Raw genomic sequence first — 18,820 nt, forward strand, 5'->3', positions numbered from 1 at the left:
CCTCCTCCTCCTCTTCTTCTTCTTCTTCTTCTTCTTCTTCTTCTTCTTCTTCTTCTTCTTCTTCTTCTTCTTCTTCTTCTTCTTCTTCTTCTTCTCCTTCTTCTTCTTCTTCTTCTTCTTCTTCTCCTTCTTCTTCCTTTGTGGTACTGGGGATAAAACTCAGGACCTTGAGCTTGCCAGGCAGGTGCTTATGCTGCTGAGCTGTATTTCCAGCCCCTGGTGGTTCACATTTCTGAGACTCAGTCTAGATTTTTAAAAATACTTTATTTGTTTATTTGGTACAGGATGTCACCACACAGCTCAGATTCATAGTGATCCTCCTGTCTCAGCTTCCCCAGCACTGGAATTACAGGAGTGTGCTGCCATGCAGTTTCAGGGCTGGCACGGATGCCCATGGTTTTGGGGCTGGTCGGCATGTGGTATTGGGGATCGAAGACTGAAGATCCTTGTGCTAGCCAGGCAGGCGCTTAGACTGCTGAGCTGTCTCCCCAGCCCAAGATTTTTCAAGCACTTATTACCATTACTACTGCCACGGAAGGATGGCAGGCTAGGCTGAAAATAACAAAGACACATGAATCATGTGTTTTTTAAGATTCTTAACATTATCAAGGGGAGAGAGCTTGGAATGTCTAGGTAGGAATCTCTCAGCCCACGTAGACCAGAATGCAGAGCCACAGGTGCAGATCTACTCCAGCTTTTGTGCCCAGGGCATCTGCCAGCCCTGTGACCCTGGCCCTCGGGGGCACTCAGAATGAGAGACAGCGAGTGGTTCCAACAGCATATTGTCCTGCCTGCTGGTGAGCCTGGCACTTCTTCATCATAAGAGCAAATTACCAAGAAATTAACATCTGCCCTCTTTGCACCCTGTATGTCTCCCCAGCTTCCCCTCAGGGGCCTTTGAAGGAAAATGACTTCTTGAACATTCTGCTTAGAGACAGAGTCCACTCGTGTCTAAAGTGCTGAATGAGACCAACTCTCCCTCAGTTCTGCAGCCAAAATCTATCTACCAGGTGGCTCAAGATACCTGAAAAGCTGTGCATTTGGTTTACGTGCTCCTAGATTGGTAGGCAAATAGTTTTTTTTTTTTTTTTCCTAGAAGGAATTCCACCTTCATCTCATAGTTTGAAAACCTTCCAGGAGTAAAATTCCAAGGAACATAAAAGTTAAATAAAGTTTAAATAGATAGGTGTGCCTGTGGGGGGTGTAGCTCAGCGGTAGAGTGCTTGCCTACCGGGAACACGGACCCGGATCCCACCCCCTGTACTGCGCCAAAGGAATAAGCGAATAATAGGCAGGTAGCAAGACACTGTGAGGAACGACTGGGTAGATCTGAAAGAAAGCCAAATAGAGCTTCTAGAAAGGAAAAGTAGAATTCACATCAAAATCTCGGTGGAGGGGCTGGTGAGATGGCGCAGTGGTCTAAAGCACCTACTTGGAGCAAGCTTGGCAAAGCACAGGGACCGCGGTTCAATCCCCCAGCACCACATGCCAGCCAGCCCCGCCCCCTGGTGGGCTGAGCTGGACACACACACACACACACACACACACACACACACACACACAAATAAATAATTAAAAAAAAATCTTGGTGGACGAACTTAGCAGGAAATTAGACACTGTCGGGGGAGACTTTGCGGCCAAGAAGTTAGACCTGGGAAAGAGATGCAGAATGGCGCACAGAGAGACCAAGGGGTGCGAGGCCCGAGAGACCGTGTAGCCTCAAGAGCATAGTGTGCGGGACCCACACGCACCTGCTGTGGATTACGAGTCTGTGTCCCCCTGGAGCTCACATGCCGAAATTCTGACTCCCAGTTAGTCCGTTAGGAGGCGGAACCTTTAGGAGAAGACAGGTCACCGGGCTGGAATTTTCACCGCTGAGATCGGTGTCCTTAGGAAAAGAAACAGGAGAGCGTGCTTTCTGCGAGCTGCTGCGTCCTGCAAGGAAGGACGCCACAGGAAGAGAGCTACCTGCAGGGGGCGTGCGCTTCACAGCGACATCACCGGCCCCCTGACCGTCACTTCCAGTCTCCCTCCAGATCCGTGAGCAAGGAGGGTTGGGTGGCTGCGCCCCAAATCTGGGGTTATTTGTTGCCAGCCAGATCTCACCAAGACGACTGTGAGGGGCTGGGGTGGTAGCTCAGCGGTCTAAGTGCCTGCCTGGCAAGTGCAAGGACCTGAGTTCAATCCCCAATCCGGGCATGGTGGCTCATGCCACCAGGTAAAGTACTCTGTAAGAAAACACACAAGGAAAACATCCCAGCGCTGGGGAGGCCGAGACAGGAGGATCACTACCTGCATAGGGAGACTCTATTAAAAATAAAAATAAATACATAAATAAAATTTAATGCAGTTTGTTTTTTAAAAGAAAAGACAACCATGAATCGTTTCCTAGAAGGGAAAGAGAGTACAGCAGAATAAATGCTTGAAGAGATAAGAGTTGGGAATTTTCCAGAAATGATAAACACCATCAACCTACAGATTCAAGAAGCCCAGTGAGTCCCAAGCGGGATAAATAAAAGGCCACACATGTCTGGACACTTCATAAAGAAACCGCAGAACATTAAAGAGGTCTTAACGCTAGCGTGTGTGGTGTTGGGGGGGGGAGGGGGTCACATTCAAAAGCGTTGCGCAGAGAATGCTTTGAAAGGAAAACAGGAAGAGCTGGCTGGGGCTGACGGCAGTATCTCTAACAGCAACCGAGGAAGCCACAAGATAGGGCCAACGACAGACTTGCAGTGCGAGAGAGGTAAAGTACTCTTTTAGAAAGCATACAAGGAAAACGTCTCAGACAAGCAAAACTAGGGAGACCCTCACTAAAGGAAGTTTTAGGGGTGTGTGTGTGTGTGTGTGTGCGCGCGCGCGCGCTACTGGGGACTGAATTCAGGACCTTGGCCCCCAGTCCTTTTTTATTTTTTTAATTTTGAGACAAGGTCTTGTTAAGCCACTTCGTGGCCCAGGCTGCACTTGAAATTGTAATACTGCGGCTCGGCCTCCCACAGTGCTGAAATCACTGACCTGAGCCATCACAGCGGGCTAGAAGCTCTGAAGTCCATATGCAGATGCAAAGTCCCATAAGCAGAAGGAAAGGGAGACCCAAGCGAGGAAGGCCTGTGGGTAAGTCCTGACTCTAGGAATCACGTGTCAAAGCCCAAGAAAAAGAGACCTAAACTATGACATCAGCGGTGCGCAAGCCGGGCTGGGGATGGAGATGGGAAGCACACGTTTTCTGAAAGGAGAGCAAGGTGTTGCTTAATTTCTCATTAGCCAATTTAAGTGTACATGGTAATTACTAGGCTAACAGCTAGATACTAGAAATAAAGTATGTCACTTCCAAACCAGTAGAGGATAAAATAGAATAAGGGGGAAAAATAAAAAAAATATGAAAGGACAAAATATCAGCACAATAAGTAGAAGGCAGATATGACTGCAAACGTGTTGCTGCAATAGGTGGAAACAGAATATTTTGTTTTTGTACCAGGGGTCGAACTCAGGACCTTGTGCTTGTCAGGCAGGCAGTTATGCCCCTAGCTATATCCCCAGCCTGACAACAGAGTATTTTTAAAGTATCAAAATAAGCTGGACATAGTGATGCATGTTTGTAATCCCAGCACTTAGGAGGCTCAGGAAGGAGAATCCGTGCAAGTTCAAGGCCAGCCTGGGCTACAGAGTGAGCTCAAGGCCAGCCTGCACTATACAGCAAGACCCTGTCTCATTAAAAAAAAAAAAAAAAAAATCAAGATAACATTTATAGATGACATTTAAAATGTAAGGACACAGAAAGATCACATGCAAAAAGGATAGAGTTAGCAGGAAAATTCTACCCATAGGAAGCTCATATGATAACACTCATGTAAAAACTCACCAGTGCCCTGCTGCGAGGCCCCGAGCGTCTGCTGTGCGTGGGCCGATGCCTCAGTCTTTCTGAGACGCCTTTGAAAATGCTTATTGCAGCACATACACTTGGCCTGCAGTTTGCACGCACAGCTTGCCCACACACAGTCGGAGAGTTCTGAGAGCGAGCGCGCTGTGCCACATGCCCAGAACCTTCTGCCGTGCTCTGCTCCAGCCAAGCACTACCCTGGGTCGACAAGCCCAGACGCGAGCACCTCACCTTAGACCCATTTCTCCTGCCTGTGAACTTTGCTCTGAAAGAGCACTGCTTGTATGCCGCTCTTTGCAGCCTCAACCGTCCCGGAGTCAGAAGGGAGGAGCCGGAAGCCAATGTGTTAGGGCTAACTCGGCACATCCACCCTCCTGTACTTTCACGTGGCAAATTGTGGCCAGGGCCTCTCATTATCCAATGAAGGGTCACAACTTCCCACCCAACCACAAAACCCACTGTAACCCAGGAGCCCTAAGGCCTCAGTGAGGGGCCACAGGAGACGCTGTAGGTTCTCATACTCATTACCAAGCATGACCTTGAACCTTTGCCTGGGGGGCTCAGTTTCCCATCGTTTTGTGACGGGGTTGCAGTGGACCATCTCAAACTCTCAAGAATGTTCTAGGGCCAGGTACATAGCTCGGTGGCTTAAGTACCTACCTGGCAAGTGCAAGGTCCAGAGTTCGAGTCCCAATACTGAAAAAAAAAAAAAATTCTAGCATGATTCTATGTCTTACCTAGGACCCACCCCATCACCTTTGCAAAAAGAAGGCTCCTCAGGCTGGAAGACTTGTGAGATGCACTTCCTTCTACTCACGTCATCCATGGGGAGTTGGGGCCCAGGCTGAATGGCACTTGCTAGTAGGGGGCAGAGCTAGGCTTGGCCTTTCCTTTTGGCCTCTACTTGGGTGCTTGTCTGGCAGCAGCAGGGGGCTCTGCTCTCGTCCTCGCACACCAGGCCCTTGGTTACCATTGTGAGGTAAAGGCCAGGTTGGGCACTCACTTGAGGATTTGCTCTAGATCACTGAAACTGCTTGGCCTGATGCATCCTGGGCCTAGTCCTCCTCTTGTGCTGCCGCCCCGACACTGTCCAGTGGAACTGCCAGGTGGCTAGGACTTGGGCCACAGCTAAGAGTAAGGAAGCTGTGGGCTGAATACGCGGTGAAGAAACAGTCCTGGGAGGGACAGAGGCTGTAAACACGTTTCAGGTGAGGTGGAGGCTAGAGCTCTAGAGAATCGATCAGCTTGCGGAAGGTCTCCCAAAGCAAACTTTACTTTACAATTAACCTTCCTATTTAAAAACACAAGCCAATGGGTAAAGTAGAAATGGTTTTACCCAAGTGTTATGGCCTATATCTATATGCCCCCCCAAAGCCTCACTTGGTGATAGGTGGGGAATTTTGAAGGTAGCTGGATTAGGCTGTATGCATATAGACATATGAGTGTGATGCTGGGATGAAGGGTGTGGATAATGGAAGCCTCACCCCGGGTGTGGGTGACACCAATTAATAGGCTTGTAGCTTGCATGGAATATAAAAGGAAAGATGGAAGGCAGGGTGCTGCCTCTGCCGCCGCCACTGCTACTGTTTCTGCTGCTGCTTGCTACTTTCTGCCTTCTGCCTGCTGTGCCATGAACTCTTTCTCCTCTGTGATGTCCCTCTTGGAGCCCGTTGACTATGGACTGGAACCTCTACAAACTGAGCAAAAATAAACCTTTCTTCCTTTAACATGTGGGCATTGGAATTTTGTCTCAGCTTTGAGAAAAGTAACTAAGATAGCAAGGGGTTTATAATAAGTGATGGTCTGCTTATGGCTCGTGAAAGTTTCTCCTGCTGGCGCCATGCTTTTGGTTTTGTGTAATCAGTGTTTTATTTTAGCTTTTTTGTTTTTTAATGTATTTAGTACAGAGTGTCGATACACAAATCAGACTCATAGCAATCCTCCTGCTTTCAGCCTCCCAAGCGCTGGGATTACAGGCGCACACCACCACACCCAGTCTCAATCGCCGTCTCAGCGCGCCCCGGGGTTAAGGCTGGCACGGCAGGCCCCAGGCTCGAACCCCAGCTGCTGAGCTCTGCCTAAGCAGGCGCTTTAGTCCGCTGGGCTATCTGGCCGAACCTTATTTTAGCCTTTTAGTTCTCCATCTCTTAGTCACTTTCTCCTTGCTAGGACAAAACACAACAATCACTAGTTGAAGGAGGAGAAGATTATTTCAGCTCACAGTTTGTCGAGGCTTCCGTCCATAGTCAGCACTTCCAAGGCACAGGGGCACGGCAGAGGAAGAGCAGGCCAGGGTGCAGTGGGCAGGAAGCAGCAAGGGCTCAAGGGAAGAGGAGGGACGCTGGCCACCGAGGCCACGGCCACAGCGGCCCTCCGCTTGCCCGCAGGGTTCTCCTCCCAACGTCACACCCCGCCATCAACCCACCGGTGGACTGACCCAGGGATGAGCATTACGTGCCGCGGCTCCACGCACCCCCCCGAAGCGCCACCTGTAAGCGCATGAGCTTTGGGGAACACCCAGACGTAAACTGTAGCACTCTGTCTAAGATCCTTACATCTCAGAAGTTAGCAGTTTATGTCACGCGCATATTTATACCTGTCAACCACCCCTGTTTAACTTCTCAGTATAATTATGGTTTTAGTACTTCATTGCTTACTTGTCTAACTTTAAAAATTATATAAAGTCAAATTTATTATCAATTCTAAGTGGTGGGTTTTTTTTTTTTTTTCTATTCCTGCTTTCACAAATGATTACAAATGTATGAACTAAAACACATTTTTTTTTTTTTTTTTTTTTATGGTTCTAGAAGTGAGGAGTTCTAAACTCAGGTATTGGCTGAGCTGTTCCCTTTCTGGAAACTCAAGGCAAGACCTTTTTTTTTTTTTCTTTCCTAGCTTCTAGAGGACACGGGCATTCAATTCTATCTTCAAAGACAGTAGGAGAGCACCTCTCTTCTCTCTGACCCTCCGATAAATATCCTTGTCCACAATAAACACATGCAAATAATTGCCTACCGTAATTCCTCTGCACCGCAGAGGTCTCTCTGGCCATCTGGTGGCATACCCTGGAGCCCTGCGGGCATCTCCGGGGGCATCATTCCAGTTCCTACACAATGCATCCCTAGGTTATTTGGGACAGTTTCATTATGCTCCTATGAGAAATCTTTGTGCGTCCCCTCTCATTCTCCTAAGTGTCTCGGTGAACAAAAAATGGTGAGAACACCTCACCTGTCTACTGCTTCCTCATTTTGTCCACATTATAATGTGCAGAAAATGTTAACGTTTTTGAAGGTCCTTGGGATAAAAGAACTAGTGTGGCTCATGATTAGAGGTAACATTCTCAGAAGCACCAGCACTGTAAGACTCACCCGGATTCCCCAAGGCACTAAGACACCAATGTCTCAGCACCCCTATGACCTATGAGCCGTTTAAGGTACCCCATTGGCACTCTCACACCACTGGGCAATGTTCTTAAGGAAATATGTTTCAGGTCTCCACTCCGATCTACTCCTGGGTAAGCAGCGTGGTCCCAAGGAGAGGCATGTGGCTGGGATCTTATCCACGTGTGACAAGGCTCCTACCGCCCTGGCCCTGTCTGTAGGTGAATGCAGACGTCCCAGTGGTGCATTCCTTCCAACCCCTCTCACACGCGACCCCCCAGACCTGTGTCCCTACAGAATGTGTCCCCTCTTGTGCAGTCTTTCAGTCCTGAGCGCTTTGGTGCCGGTGGCACAGCAGTCCTGTTTGATCACAGGAAGGATCAGATCTTGACTAGCTTAGCTCAGCTGGCTTCCACACCTTTTCCTGGGACCTGAGATTGCACATGTCAATTGATCTTTTTAATAGATTTCTTCTGAAGTCCGCATCTTGTACAGCAATTAACCACTAAGAAGAATATATGCAGTGTATTATTTGTTGAAACTGTACTTCCGATTTGATTTGAAACTGTCTCATTGCTATTTATCAATAAAATTTTGAAAAAAAAGAATGATAAACTCGAAGCCTTTATATTGAAGTGGATGCCACTTAAACATATAGTCGTAAGTGAAATAAACCAGACACGCATGTGTAAATATCGTATAATCTCCCTAGGATAAGAACTCCAAAGAAGAAATACAAATAGAAAGATATAATACAAGTAAAAGGAAAGCAGGATCTCAAGGACTAACTAATCAAGAGGTAAAGAAGAGCTAAGAAAAATGACAGTGTCAAGCCATACAGTTATATGTAGAAGATGGGTAAGGCAATGATCCTGAGCATCTTCAGAAGATTTTTGAATCTAGCCGTAAATTGGAAAGATTCTCACCCTGACTAACTATATATTCTGATACCTGTGAACTAAGATACTGCACTGCAGATGGTAATCTGTAATAGTAGTTTCATGCTTGGAGTGCCTGTCATTCTGGTCTTCTGAATAGGGCCTGCTTGTTGTGACATTCCAGTGGCTGCTATGGAGTTTCTCAGGTAGATGGTTGCTCAAAAATAAGGGGGTGGTGAATGAAAGCAAGAGAAAGGAAAAGGAATATTGTGGGACTGTTCTCTTCAAGGTTGTATATGGTGAGATTTTTGGACTTATGTGTAAACAAAACAAGTATATAATTCTTTATTCTTTAAAAAAAAAAGATTTCTTCTGGATATTTTGTTTACTCCCCAAATACTTTGGTGAAATGGGTTATCATCATTACTTCCTTTCATACCATCAAACATCAGTAAGAGTCCAAATGTTTGGGGCAGAGGCACCTTGCAGTCTCATGGGTCTGGCAGCAGCAGCAGCAGCAGCAGCAGCAGCAGCAGCAGCAGCAGCAGCAGCAGCAGCACTGTCCCCAGGGACTACAGCTGGTTTGCTCCCCTCGGGACATCCTCCTTTAATGGATGCTCTGGCTCATTTACTTTACAGAACGCTTCCTCCAGAGCCACCAGCACCGGCTGTTCTGATGTTGTCTGCCCTCTTAATAGCAGTTTTATCTTCTCTAATTATTCAAACCACCCACAGAGTTCCCTGAGTGAGAACAATGACATTGCTTTTTGGATACTGGGGAGAGTGGGGCGGGGCATGGTGCCTGCTGCTTGTCTGCGTCCTAGCTTTCCTGGAGGTAGGCTGCAAGTTCAAGTCCAGCCTGGGCAGCTTAGGGACTTAGGGAGAGCGTGGCTCAAAAACGAACAAAAACAAAACAAAACAAAAAACAAACAAGGGGGGGGGGCTGGGGATGTAGCTCCGTGTGAAGGCCCTGGATTCAACCCCTAACACTAGGGATTATATTTAACCTGCGTAAGTTAACATACATCAGGGCCTCTTAGCATACCTCCCAAGAGATTGACGGTCTCAAGGTAGGTGCCCGGATATTGAGAGCAAAGAAGAGACAAGTGGGGAGTACAGCGAGGTGAAAGAGGAGCATTAGTTTCGCACTTTTGCTTGTCTTTTGTCCTAGCATTGCATTACACATACAAGCAATAAATGCACGCCCTCCTCTTTGTACCGAAGCTGCATCACTGTTTGGTTCCTTTGGTCTAAGGTGCAGTTCGTGTCCAGTATTTCCTTACTAATTTTTTGTCTGGTCGATCTATCCATTGTGAAATGTAGGGTTTTCTACTGGTTGAATCACATTTAGTTTTTCCTGTATGCCCATGAATATTTGCTGTATGCACTGAAGCGTCAGCACTTTGGGTACCTATATATACACATATAACTGCTACCACCAGTGGTGAGTTACTGTTATCAATAATGACGTTTGTGTCCTTTGACGTGAAGTCTATTTTTTGCATAATTTCAAAGAAAAATCTGCAGAAAGAGAAGCCCTGATAATCCATACCACTCAACCATACTGAAATGTTGTAATCTATTTAAAAATCACTTATCATTTGAAAAATAAGTGTGGCTCTACCTGAAATTCCCATTTCTAGTAGCAACCATAAATGATATGTATATTCCCGGTCATAAAAGCAATACGGGGAGCTGGGGAGATAACGGGGTCTGGGGAGATAGCTCAATGGAATAAGTGCTTGCCTGGCAAGTGCAAGGTCCTGAGTTCAATCCCTGGTATCACCAAATAAATAAATAAATAAATAAAGCAATACGTGCTCGTTGAGATATGGGAAATAAAGCACGTGCAAAAATTATGAATATTTTAAAAACCCACCACTCTTATAAAAAAAAAAGGACAATGGAAAAAAATTTAAAAAAAAATAAAACCAGGAGAAAAAAAAAACAAACAACGAACCACCACTTGGTGGAGTCTGCCCAATCCCCGTAGGTGAAGTTTTCCCTTCCTAGTTCCAGCCCTCGGTTCCCCAAAACGCGGTCCTTCCTGCAGTTGCAGCAGTAGGCCGCTAGATGGTGCAGCGGCGCAGAAGATGGAGTGGGACCCGAGGCCGAGCGCGACAGCACGTGACCTCGGCCCGGGCTTCGCGTCACGTGACAGGGCCCGGAAGCGGCTGCGGAGCGGCCGAAAGGATGGGAAGGATCCTACGCTGAGCTGACCGGCCGGGCTGTGCGGAAGCAGCACCCGGAGCCGGAGCCGGAGCCGGAGCCGGAATCCAGGCGGTGAGTGCCCGCGCTGCCCCCTGCCGCGGGGCGCGGCATCGCAGGGCCCCCACCGCCCTCCCGGCGCGGCGGATGCTCTCGGCAGGGACCCGCTCGGCGGGTCGGTGGCTTCCCTCCCGTTTGACAGGTGGGGAATCGGCCGACCCCCAGCCCACCAGCTCTGGCTTCTTCCAAGCTCCGCAAAGCGGCTCCTCCCTCGGGCGGACTCCCCTCGCGGCCCCCGGGAGCCGTGCCCCAGACTTGCTAGAAATGGGACTTCAGGTCCCTGTACCAGACCTGCAAGAACCAGGGAAGCCATCAGGTGCAACACCTTCCTCGGACGGCAGGGGAAACCGAGGTCCGGGCAGCCCTGGCCCCGGGGTTGCTCGAGGTCATCAGAGTGGCTGGACGCCCGGTGTCCCAGTGCTGTCGCAGCCGCCTGCCTTCCCCACGCCGCCGCCCGAGGACTGGCGGTGCGAAAGGCGCCGGTGCAGCCGCTGCTGCTAGTCCGCGGCTCCCGGAGCTCTGCCTTGCCCACGCCTCGGGAGATTGGCTCTGGGCGTGGCTCCCTGTTTGTGCGCGATTTTTTTCTGCGAACTCATCGTTCTGTCGGCGTGGTTGCTGAGTGCCCTGCAGTTTTATGTGAATCTGTGAAAAATAGGAAATATGATTTGGAGCATGCCCTCGACTGGGCAGTGGTGGAGGACAACCCGGGCGCTGGCGGAGAATGGAAAAACCTCTGCTTTATTCTCTTCTGTATCTTGGCCGATTTATGTGGCTCTGCTGCGCTTCTTTGAGGCTTGTTGAAATAAGATAGCAGGACATAGTGGAAAGAAAGGGGACGTGGATTCAGGAGATTTGTTGTGGCTCTGTCACTCAGCTCCTTAGGTGACACCCGTCCTCCCCTGGGTGCAATTCCTCTCTCCAACGCTGACCTCTGTATCTAGGTCTTTTCTTTTTTTATCCCGAGTAATTAAGCTTTCTTTCTGTACACATTAAGTACCAGCCTGCAGTGCCACAAGGCTTCGTTCACTTGCCCAGAAAGCTCTTTCCTCTACCGACTATTTGATGAGAGACCACCCCCCCAGTATGTCAAAGCTGAATACTGACAGCCAGATGTCATTTGTCTTCTGTGACCAGGGCCCTCGTTGGACTTTTGTCTAGTTTCTGGTGCTGCCTAGTTTCCAGAATTACTCTCATGTGGTATACTTTTCTTTAAAGGTGTTCTCAAAGTCAAAAGCTAAGAGAAGGTGTGCAGCAGATACTGCTTGGTGGCAGTTAATTCATGGGCTCCTGTTTTCTGGCTGTGTCCTTCATAATTGCCTGTGCTCTTGAGTCCTTATTTTCTCTTTCAACCATGTAGCAGCTCATTCAGCCTTATCCCCTTGGCTGTCCAAAGTGCTCAGTGCTGTTTCTGTCTATTCCCAAAGCTGTGTGAGGAAGAGGCCTCCATTTGCTCTCTGACATTACAGAGGCCACTGGAACTAGGAATAGCAACAGAAATGCCAGAAGGGAAGTGGTTTTGGGGTGAGCACAATCAATGACTTTTAAAGAATTAGTTATCTCCTGCAAGGGAACACAGAGCCTGGACAGAGCTCTGGGTCACCTTGGGATGCTGCAGATCGAAGAGCTGTGTCCAGCAGAAGATTGGCCCGGTAGCTCTAAGCCTTCCCTTGTTGATTCCCCTGCACCATGAAGGCCTCAGTTCTTTCGCTACTTCTCATCTCAAGGGCCAGGTGCTAAAGGCGTCTAATGGTACATTTCTTCTTTCCCCTGCCCTGAAGTGACATCCTGCCCCTTGGCTGGGTGAGCTGTCTCTTGTTTATACTTTTGCTGGCCTGGCACTGATAACCCTTCCAGAAGGGTGTTACTGATTAATGCTGCTAACACTTGGGGCAGGTTTCTCCTTCCCATTAAGAAATGCTTGCTGAGTCTGTTCACCCACAGTCCAGGGCTTGGGAGAATCCCCTGTACTGCCCTCGTGTAGCCAGACCGTCCCAAGGTAAGCACAGAATTGGACTTGTGTGTAGTAAGCGTAGGGTCCCCTGAATGGGGCCTTCAGAGTGTGTCAGAATAGTTTCCTTTCACCAGCTGAGGCCTGGGTGGGACAGTCTCTCTTGGTGGGCTTTGGTTTTTCCTTTAATTAGGGAGCTACAGCAGGATCTTCTCTAAGGTCACCTGAGGTCCTAACCCTTCCTGGCCTTTGGGATTGTGACTGTAGGTACAAAGTGAGGTGTCTGTGTTCTCAGCAGCTGCCATTCCAGACCCGCTGAGGTCAGCGGCTGCCCTGGGCCTGCCCTGGCCCGAAGCCAGTCCAGGCCGGAGTCTTGAGTCTGGGATTGTGCTTTGGGGGTGGCTTTAATGGAACCCTGGGTGGTGCTTTGGAAAACAACTGATGTGGATAGAAGTCATCTGCTCGCACTTCCCTCCCTGCAGGCCGCAGGTGGCCAGCCGGGCTGTGGCCAGCCTGTCTGTGGCATCCCAGCAGTGGGGACGAGAGTATGTGTGGAGTGGCCTTGCTGCTGTTCTCTAAGGTCACCTGAGGCCCTAGCCCCTACTGGCCTTTGGGACGGTGACTGTAGGTACAAAGTGAGGTGTCTGTCTTCTCAGCAGCTGCCATTCAGGGCCTGTCTCTTCCTTAAAAATATCACTAAGTACATTCCAGCTCAGGATAATTGTTTCAGAATAATGGACAGCACTTTAGCTCGCAGAGATCACCAGTGTGCGGCCTGTGGTAGGTGGCGAGGCCTGAGGTGTACCCGTCCTCTTTTGGTTTTTTTGGTAGTGCCTTATATAAACCGACCTATAGTTACATCACCTGGAAAGCTGGCTAAAAATAAAATGCTCCTAGAAGTGTGACCTGGAATCAGGTTGGGTCCAGAAGCCTCTGATTTTTCTTGGCTTTTTTTTTTTTTTCATTTTAATCTTTTTCAAGGATATTCCAAGGTATTATCATTTCAACATATAGAGTACAAAATTACAAAGTCATGAGATAGGTTACAATTTTTTTGTACCAAGTCATTGAAATCCAGTGTGTAGGCATTTCAGATTTGGATAACCAGATTTCATGGTACAACTTTAGAATATGTTAGCATTTCTTGAGTCTTATTCTGCCTTTATTTTGAATAAACTCAGTCATTAAAAATAGAGTTTATTTAGCATCTAAGGCAGGTCTCTTAATTTGATACCAGAATAATAAAATAGTAATGGGGCTTGGAATGTACAACTCCTTTGTGGGTAGGTTGTTTTCTTGAACCTTTTGGACCATACTGTCTTAAAATGAAAATGGTGTTTGAATTTCAGAAAAGTATTTGTCTTTTCCTTAAAAATATCACTCCACAATTCTTTTTTTTTTTTTTTTTATGTATTTGGTACAGGGTCTCACTATGCATCTGGGGCTTGTAGTGATCCTCCTGCTTTCAGCCTCCCCAGTGCTGGGATTACGGGTGTGCGCCACCACGCCTGGACTCTGTGGCCAACTCGGCACACCCGGGGCAGGCCACTGTGGCATGCAGAACTAGGGATCGAACCCTGGTCCCTGAGCTTGCTAAAGCAGGCGCTTAGTCCGCTGAACTATCTTGCTGGCCCTCACTACAGAATTCTATTTTTTTTTTTTTTTTCTTGGCAGAACTGGGGATTGAACTCAGGCCCTTGGCGCTTTCCAGGGAAGCGCTTATTCCACTGAGCCATCTCCCCGGCCCCCTCACTACAGAATTCTTAAAAATTCCTCCCCTCTATAAACTTAATACCGATTTTTTTGAACCCCGACAGGGCGTGTGTGAACACATTTACATGCGTTGTCAGTTGCTCCTGCTCACTTGTGGTACGAGGCTGAGAGGCTGAGGAGGATGCGTTTTGTAGACGGGAGAGAAACTTTCCCGCCAACACATCCAGAGGTCGCGTGTGTATTGAAAGAGGGAAATATATTGGGTCAGTGAACAGAAAGAGATGGCCTTGGTCACCAGAAAGCACGCAGAAGGGGCCGGCTGCCTCTCCGATGTTTGGATGCATGCAGACCAGCTCTGGGAAAGGGCTTCTGCTTTGACTTTGCCAGGGACAACACGTGCTTTTCCCCGGCCCTATCTGTTGCGTTTGTACGACTGCCTTTAGCTAGCCAGATAGAGTGATGATCCTTCACTCCCACCCCAAAGAACAAGTCTAATCCATAGAATGACCTTTAGAGACAGGTTTTGCTTTTGGTACCAGGGATCAAACTCAACGTTGTGCTTGCCAGACGGGCGCTCACGCTGCCGAGCCATCTCCTTGGCCGGGTCTCCTAACTGATAGGGCTGAACCTGATTATCAGTGCCTACAACCATTTCAGACTCCGTTGTCCCCCTGCCCCTGCTGCCTGGCGCTGATGCAACCTGGACCCTGGACTTACCAGCTGCTGTTGTCCCTTATTATGGTGTGCTGCCCCGGCAGAACATAATGTCCCCTACTTAGCTCTCCCCCTTCCTGATGGAACCTAGGCTTCTGGTTCCTTAAATGGCATCTATTATTATTGACTTGCTTTAAGCTTATCAGTAAACAAAGCCCCTAAGTAGCTTTTTTTCGTTTTTTCAATTGGCACAGGGTTGCTAAGTCACCTGCCTAGAATTTGCTGTTAGGGATGACCTTTTAGATTAACAGATTACAGGGTTTGTATTTTCTTAGCAACTTTCTCATGTGGTTAAGTTGGGTATTTATATATGACATAAGCCAGACTCTTTACAGTGTTTGAAATACACTCAGCATCTGTACTGAATATGCGTCACTGGTTTCTTGATTGATGGGAGGAACGGGAACTGCAGAGCACAGAGGATTCACTTGCAAGGTTCTCATGCTCGGGTGATTTTGTATGTTGGAAGAGACAACGCTGGCTGTTGTTTGTGTGAGCGCCTTCATTAGTTTCTGTAACATTAGTACTGGAGAGGAGCTGGGCGGTATTTAGTCCACACGCTCCACCCTTTTCTCCCTCACATTTGTGAGCATTCTACACAAAGAAAACTGTCCACAGTTACAGCGAACTGGCGGTGGAGGCAGGCTTAGAACCCAGGCCCCTGGCTGGCTTATGAACTAACTCACTAGCTTCTGCCTGTGTAGCAAGAAGTTTTCAGCTTCTTGCGTTAAGATAATTCATAGACGGACTAAGTGCCTGTTTAGGCAAGCACAGGGACCGGGGTTTGGTTCCAGGCACCACTTGCGATGCTGGCCCCACCTGGTGGTATGCTGAGCTGGTCGCCAAGGCTGGGTGTGGTGGCGCACGCCTGTCATCCCAGAGCTGGGGAGGCTGAAAACAAGTCCCAGCTGCATAGTGAGGCCCTGTACCAAATGCATTTTTTTTTTTTTTAATAAAGATACTTCATAGATTTCCCTCCCTGGTTCTCTTCTAAGTTTGATTGCCCAGAGCTGGATGCTATCCTTGAATTCCTCCAGGACTTGAGGAAATGAAGCCTTCTCCAGCAGCAGCACAAGGCAGGGTCCTTCCTGAGATTTGCGGATCCTACTGTGATTTTGCATGTGGCTTGTCCCCACCAAAACTCATAGTGGGGCTTGGTGCCCAAGGTAGTGGTGCTCAGAGGTGGGGGTCTGTGAGGCACTTACGCCCTGGGGGTTTCCTTCTCCCTCATAGAGGGGTTGACATGCTTTCCAAGAGAATGGACTGATGACTGTGAGAGTGAGTTGTTAAGGAGTGATCCCAGCACCTCCTTTGTATCTCTCTTACCGCATGATCTCTCTTCCTCATGTGCCCACTGATTTTTCTAGTTTTTTGCCATGCAACCTTGGGACTCTCCACAGAGGCTAAGTATGTACAGTGCCCCACTCTTGGACCGTTAAGACAGTGGGCTCTTTTCTTTAGTTGCCCAGGCAACAACAGAAAACAAATTAGGGTCTATTACTGACTTTTCTGTGAAGTACTTCCCTTGTGAGATTCTGTGGGGTCTTTCCTGTGTTCCATTTGGTGGGTATCTTAGCTACTTTCTCATTGCTGGGACAAAATACTTAATACCTACAAGTGAAAGGAGGGAATGTTTATTTTGGCTCACATTTTGTAGAGGTTTCAGTCTGTAGTCAGCTGGCTCCAAGTTGGGGCGGCGTGGCAGAGGGTCATGGCAGAGGAGAAAGAGTTCATGGCATGGGAGCAGGAAGTGAGGAGGGGTCGGGGAGGAGGGAGGCTGTGTGCTGTTCTGGGCACACCCACGGGGACCCGTCTCTTCCCAGCAGGCCTCACTTCGCAGTCTCACTCCCGGCTAGAGCCCTTCTTGGACGAATCCAGTATCCCACACTCACGACCCAGTACCACTCGCCCACGCTGCAGTCACCTCCCCAAAGCCCCGGCTATGCACGAGTGAGACTTTGGGGGGCATCTAGATATAAGCCCCAACCTTCTGCTCCTGGCCCCCAAAGACGCACATGCATCTCTTGATGCACAATGCATATAGGCCATCGTTAAGTGTTGCCGGGAGCCCTGACAGGTTCAGCATTGTAGAAAATCCAAGGCCAAAATCTCCTCTGAGATTTAAGGCAGAGTCTTATCTGGGAGCCCCTGTAAGAATGAAAAGAAAGTTCAACACTTTGAACATACAGTGGCACGAGATAAACATTTCCATCCTAAAAGAGGGACAGAGAAGAGTGGGACCAAAGCAGGCCCGAAGCTCAGCGCGCACATGTCAAATCCCGTAGTTCTGTCCATCATGCAGCGTAATTAATGAATCTCTGGCAAGATGTGAAATCCAGAGGGCTTGGGTGGCCCGCTGCTGGGCATGACCCTGGCCGTGTGCCGGGGGCTGGCCTCACCCGCTCCCTCTGGCTGTGCCCTGCCGATCCATATCCTGGCTTCACCCTTCTGGGGTCTGCGCTGCACTCTGGGCTTCACACTCCCACCCACTACCTGCACAGGGGCACACTGCCTGGCCTTTCAGGCCTTTTTTCCAAAATTTGGGTAGAGTTCTTGCATTCTACTTATGCCTAAAACCGGCGTTGTGGGGGCGATCCCAAGGTCTGCCACCCATTGGAGCAGTAGCCAGGCTTCCTTCTCTCTTGGCTGTGTGCCTGGGTTGCTGAGCACTGTGAACCCAGGCCCAAGGAACCCGCGCCCTAGACCCACCGTTGCGGAGTGCCGGGCTTTCTTCTCAAGGCAGAGTCTTTCGCTGCTGCAGTTTTGGCCCTGCGCAGAGTGGAGAAGAGGTGTGTTAGCTCTTGCGATGCTCTCAGGCCATCCTTTCTTTTCTTTCTTGCTTTTTTTTTTTTTTTTTGTCTTTTTGAGGCAAGATCTCACTGCAGTTCAGACTGGCCTCAAGCTTACCTTGTAGCCCAGGCTGGTCTCAAACTTGCAACTATCCTCCTGCCTCAGCCTCTTAAATGCTGCAATTACAGGTGTGCGCCACCACACCTGGCCTTTTTTTTTTCTTTCGTTTTGCGCCAGGGATTATTGAACTCAGGACCTTGTACTTGCCAGGCAGGCACTTTTGCCACTGAGCTGTATTCCTGGCCCTCAGACCATCTTTTCTAATGTGCTGTTCCTTCTCAGCAACCGAGTTCTCTTCCATTTTTGTAGGCTACGACTTTACCAGATGTTATGGTTCATGTCTAGTTGTGACCCCACAGCTTCCTGCAGTCATGAGGTGGCTTCTAGAGTTTGTGATGGATTATTGTGGGTGTGGATGCTGCACCCACCCTGGGGCAGGTAATTTGCATTACAATATAAGGAGAGGAGAGAGGCCAGCCAGCTGCCTGAGTTGCTGTCCCTCCTTTTGCTCTCTTGCTGTTTGCTGCCTCCATGATCTGCTGCCCTCTGCCATGTGCCACTCTGCCCTGGAGCCAGCTGAGTATGGACTGAAACCTCCAGTAACTGTGAGCTAAATAAACCTTTCCTTCCCTCATTTTGAGTGTCAGGTTGTCTTTTTTGGGGGGGGTGTAAGTTTTTTTTTGCCATAATTTTATTGATAAACAAATAGCAATGAGACAGTTTCAAATCAAATTGGTAGGACAGTTTCGATAAGTAACACACTGCATGCATTCTTCTTAGTGGTTAATTGCTGTACAAGATGCGGACCTGACATCCCATTTACAAACACCATTAGAACAAATCATTCTGTTCATTAAGAGAATGTAACTGTATATCTATCCCATCCACTTTGAATACACAGATACAAAATGGACATTCATCTGTATACCTTTTTTTGGTTAAGTTCCGTTATTTGAATATTATAGGTGTGTAAACTCAGGAAAACATTCCAAAGAGTCCAGCAGCCCACAATAGTATTGGGTCTTCCGCTTCACTTGCAATGTCACAAATTGATGACCTGAGTCCCCCACAGCTCAACGTAACAGCATGGCTTTACTTCTTATATTTCATTTTTATACTTTTCTTCTGGATGGTTAAGACCAAGGTAAAGCAGGACCTATGCAACAAGAGTTGTAGCTTTTGGGTCTGA

General features: G+C 48.5%; 1 protein-coding gene across 5 annotated transcripts in view; it reads left to right on the top strand.

Moving 5' to 3' along the window:
- The first annotated feature begins 5,019 nt into the window (after positions 1-5,019).
- Positions 5,020-18,820, top strand: part of LOC101577003 (proton-coupled amino acid transporter 1) — a 46,162-nt gene continuing 32,361 nt past the window's right edge. For 2 of the 5 annotated variants that reach the window (XM_023713184.1, XM_023713187.1), the window contains exon 1: positions 10,308-10,548. In XM_023713184.1, coding sequence (XP_023568952.1) covers positions 10,494-10,548 — 55 coding nt within the window. In that variant the 5' untranslated portion in view covers positions 10,308-10,493. Of the gene's footprint in view, positions 5,089-10,307; positions 10,549-12,347; positions 12,403-18,820 lie in introns of those variants that run through there. The other 3 variants (XM_023713186.1, XM_012514339.2, XM_023713185.1) reach the window with 3 other exon arrangements.

Source organism: Octodon degus, unplaced genomic scaffold (assembly GCF_000260255.1).
Source record: "Octodon degus isolate 3935 unplaced genomic scaffold, OctDeg1.0 scaffold00029, whole genome shotgun sequence".
Lineage (NCBI taxonomy): Eukaryota > Metazoa > Chordata > Mammalia > Rodentia > Octodontidae > Octodon > Octodon degus.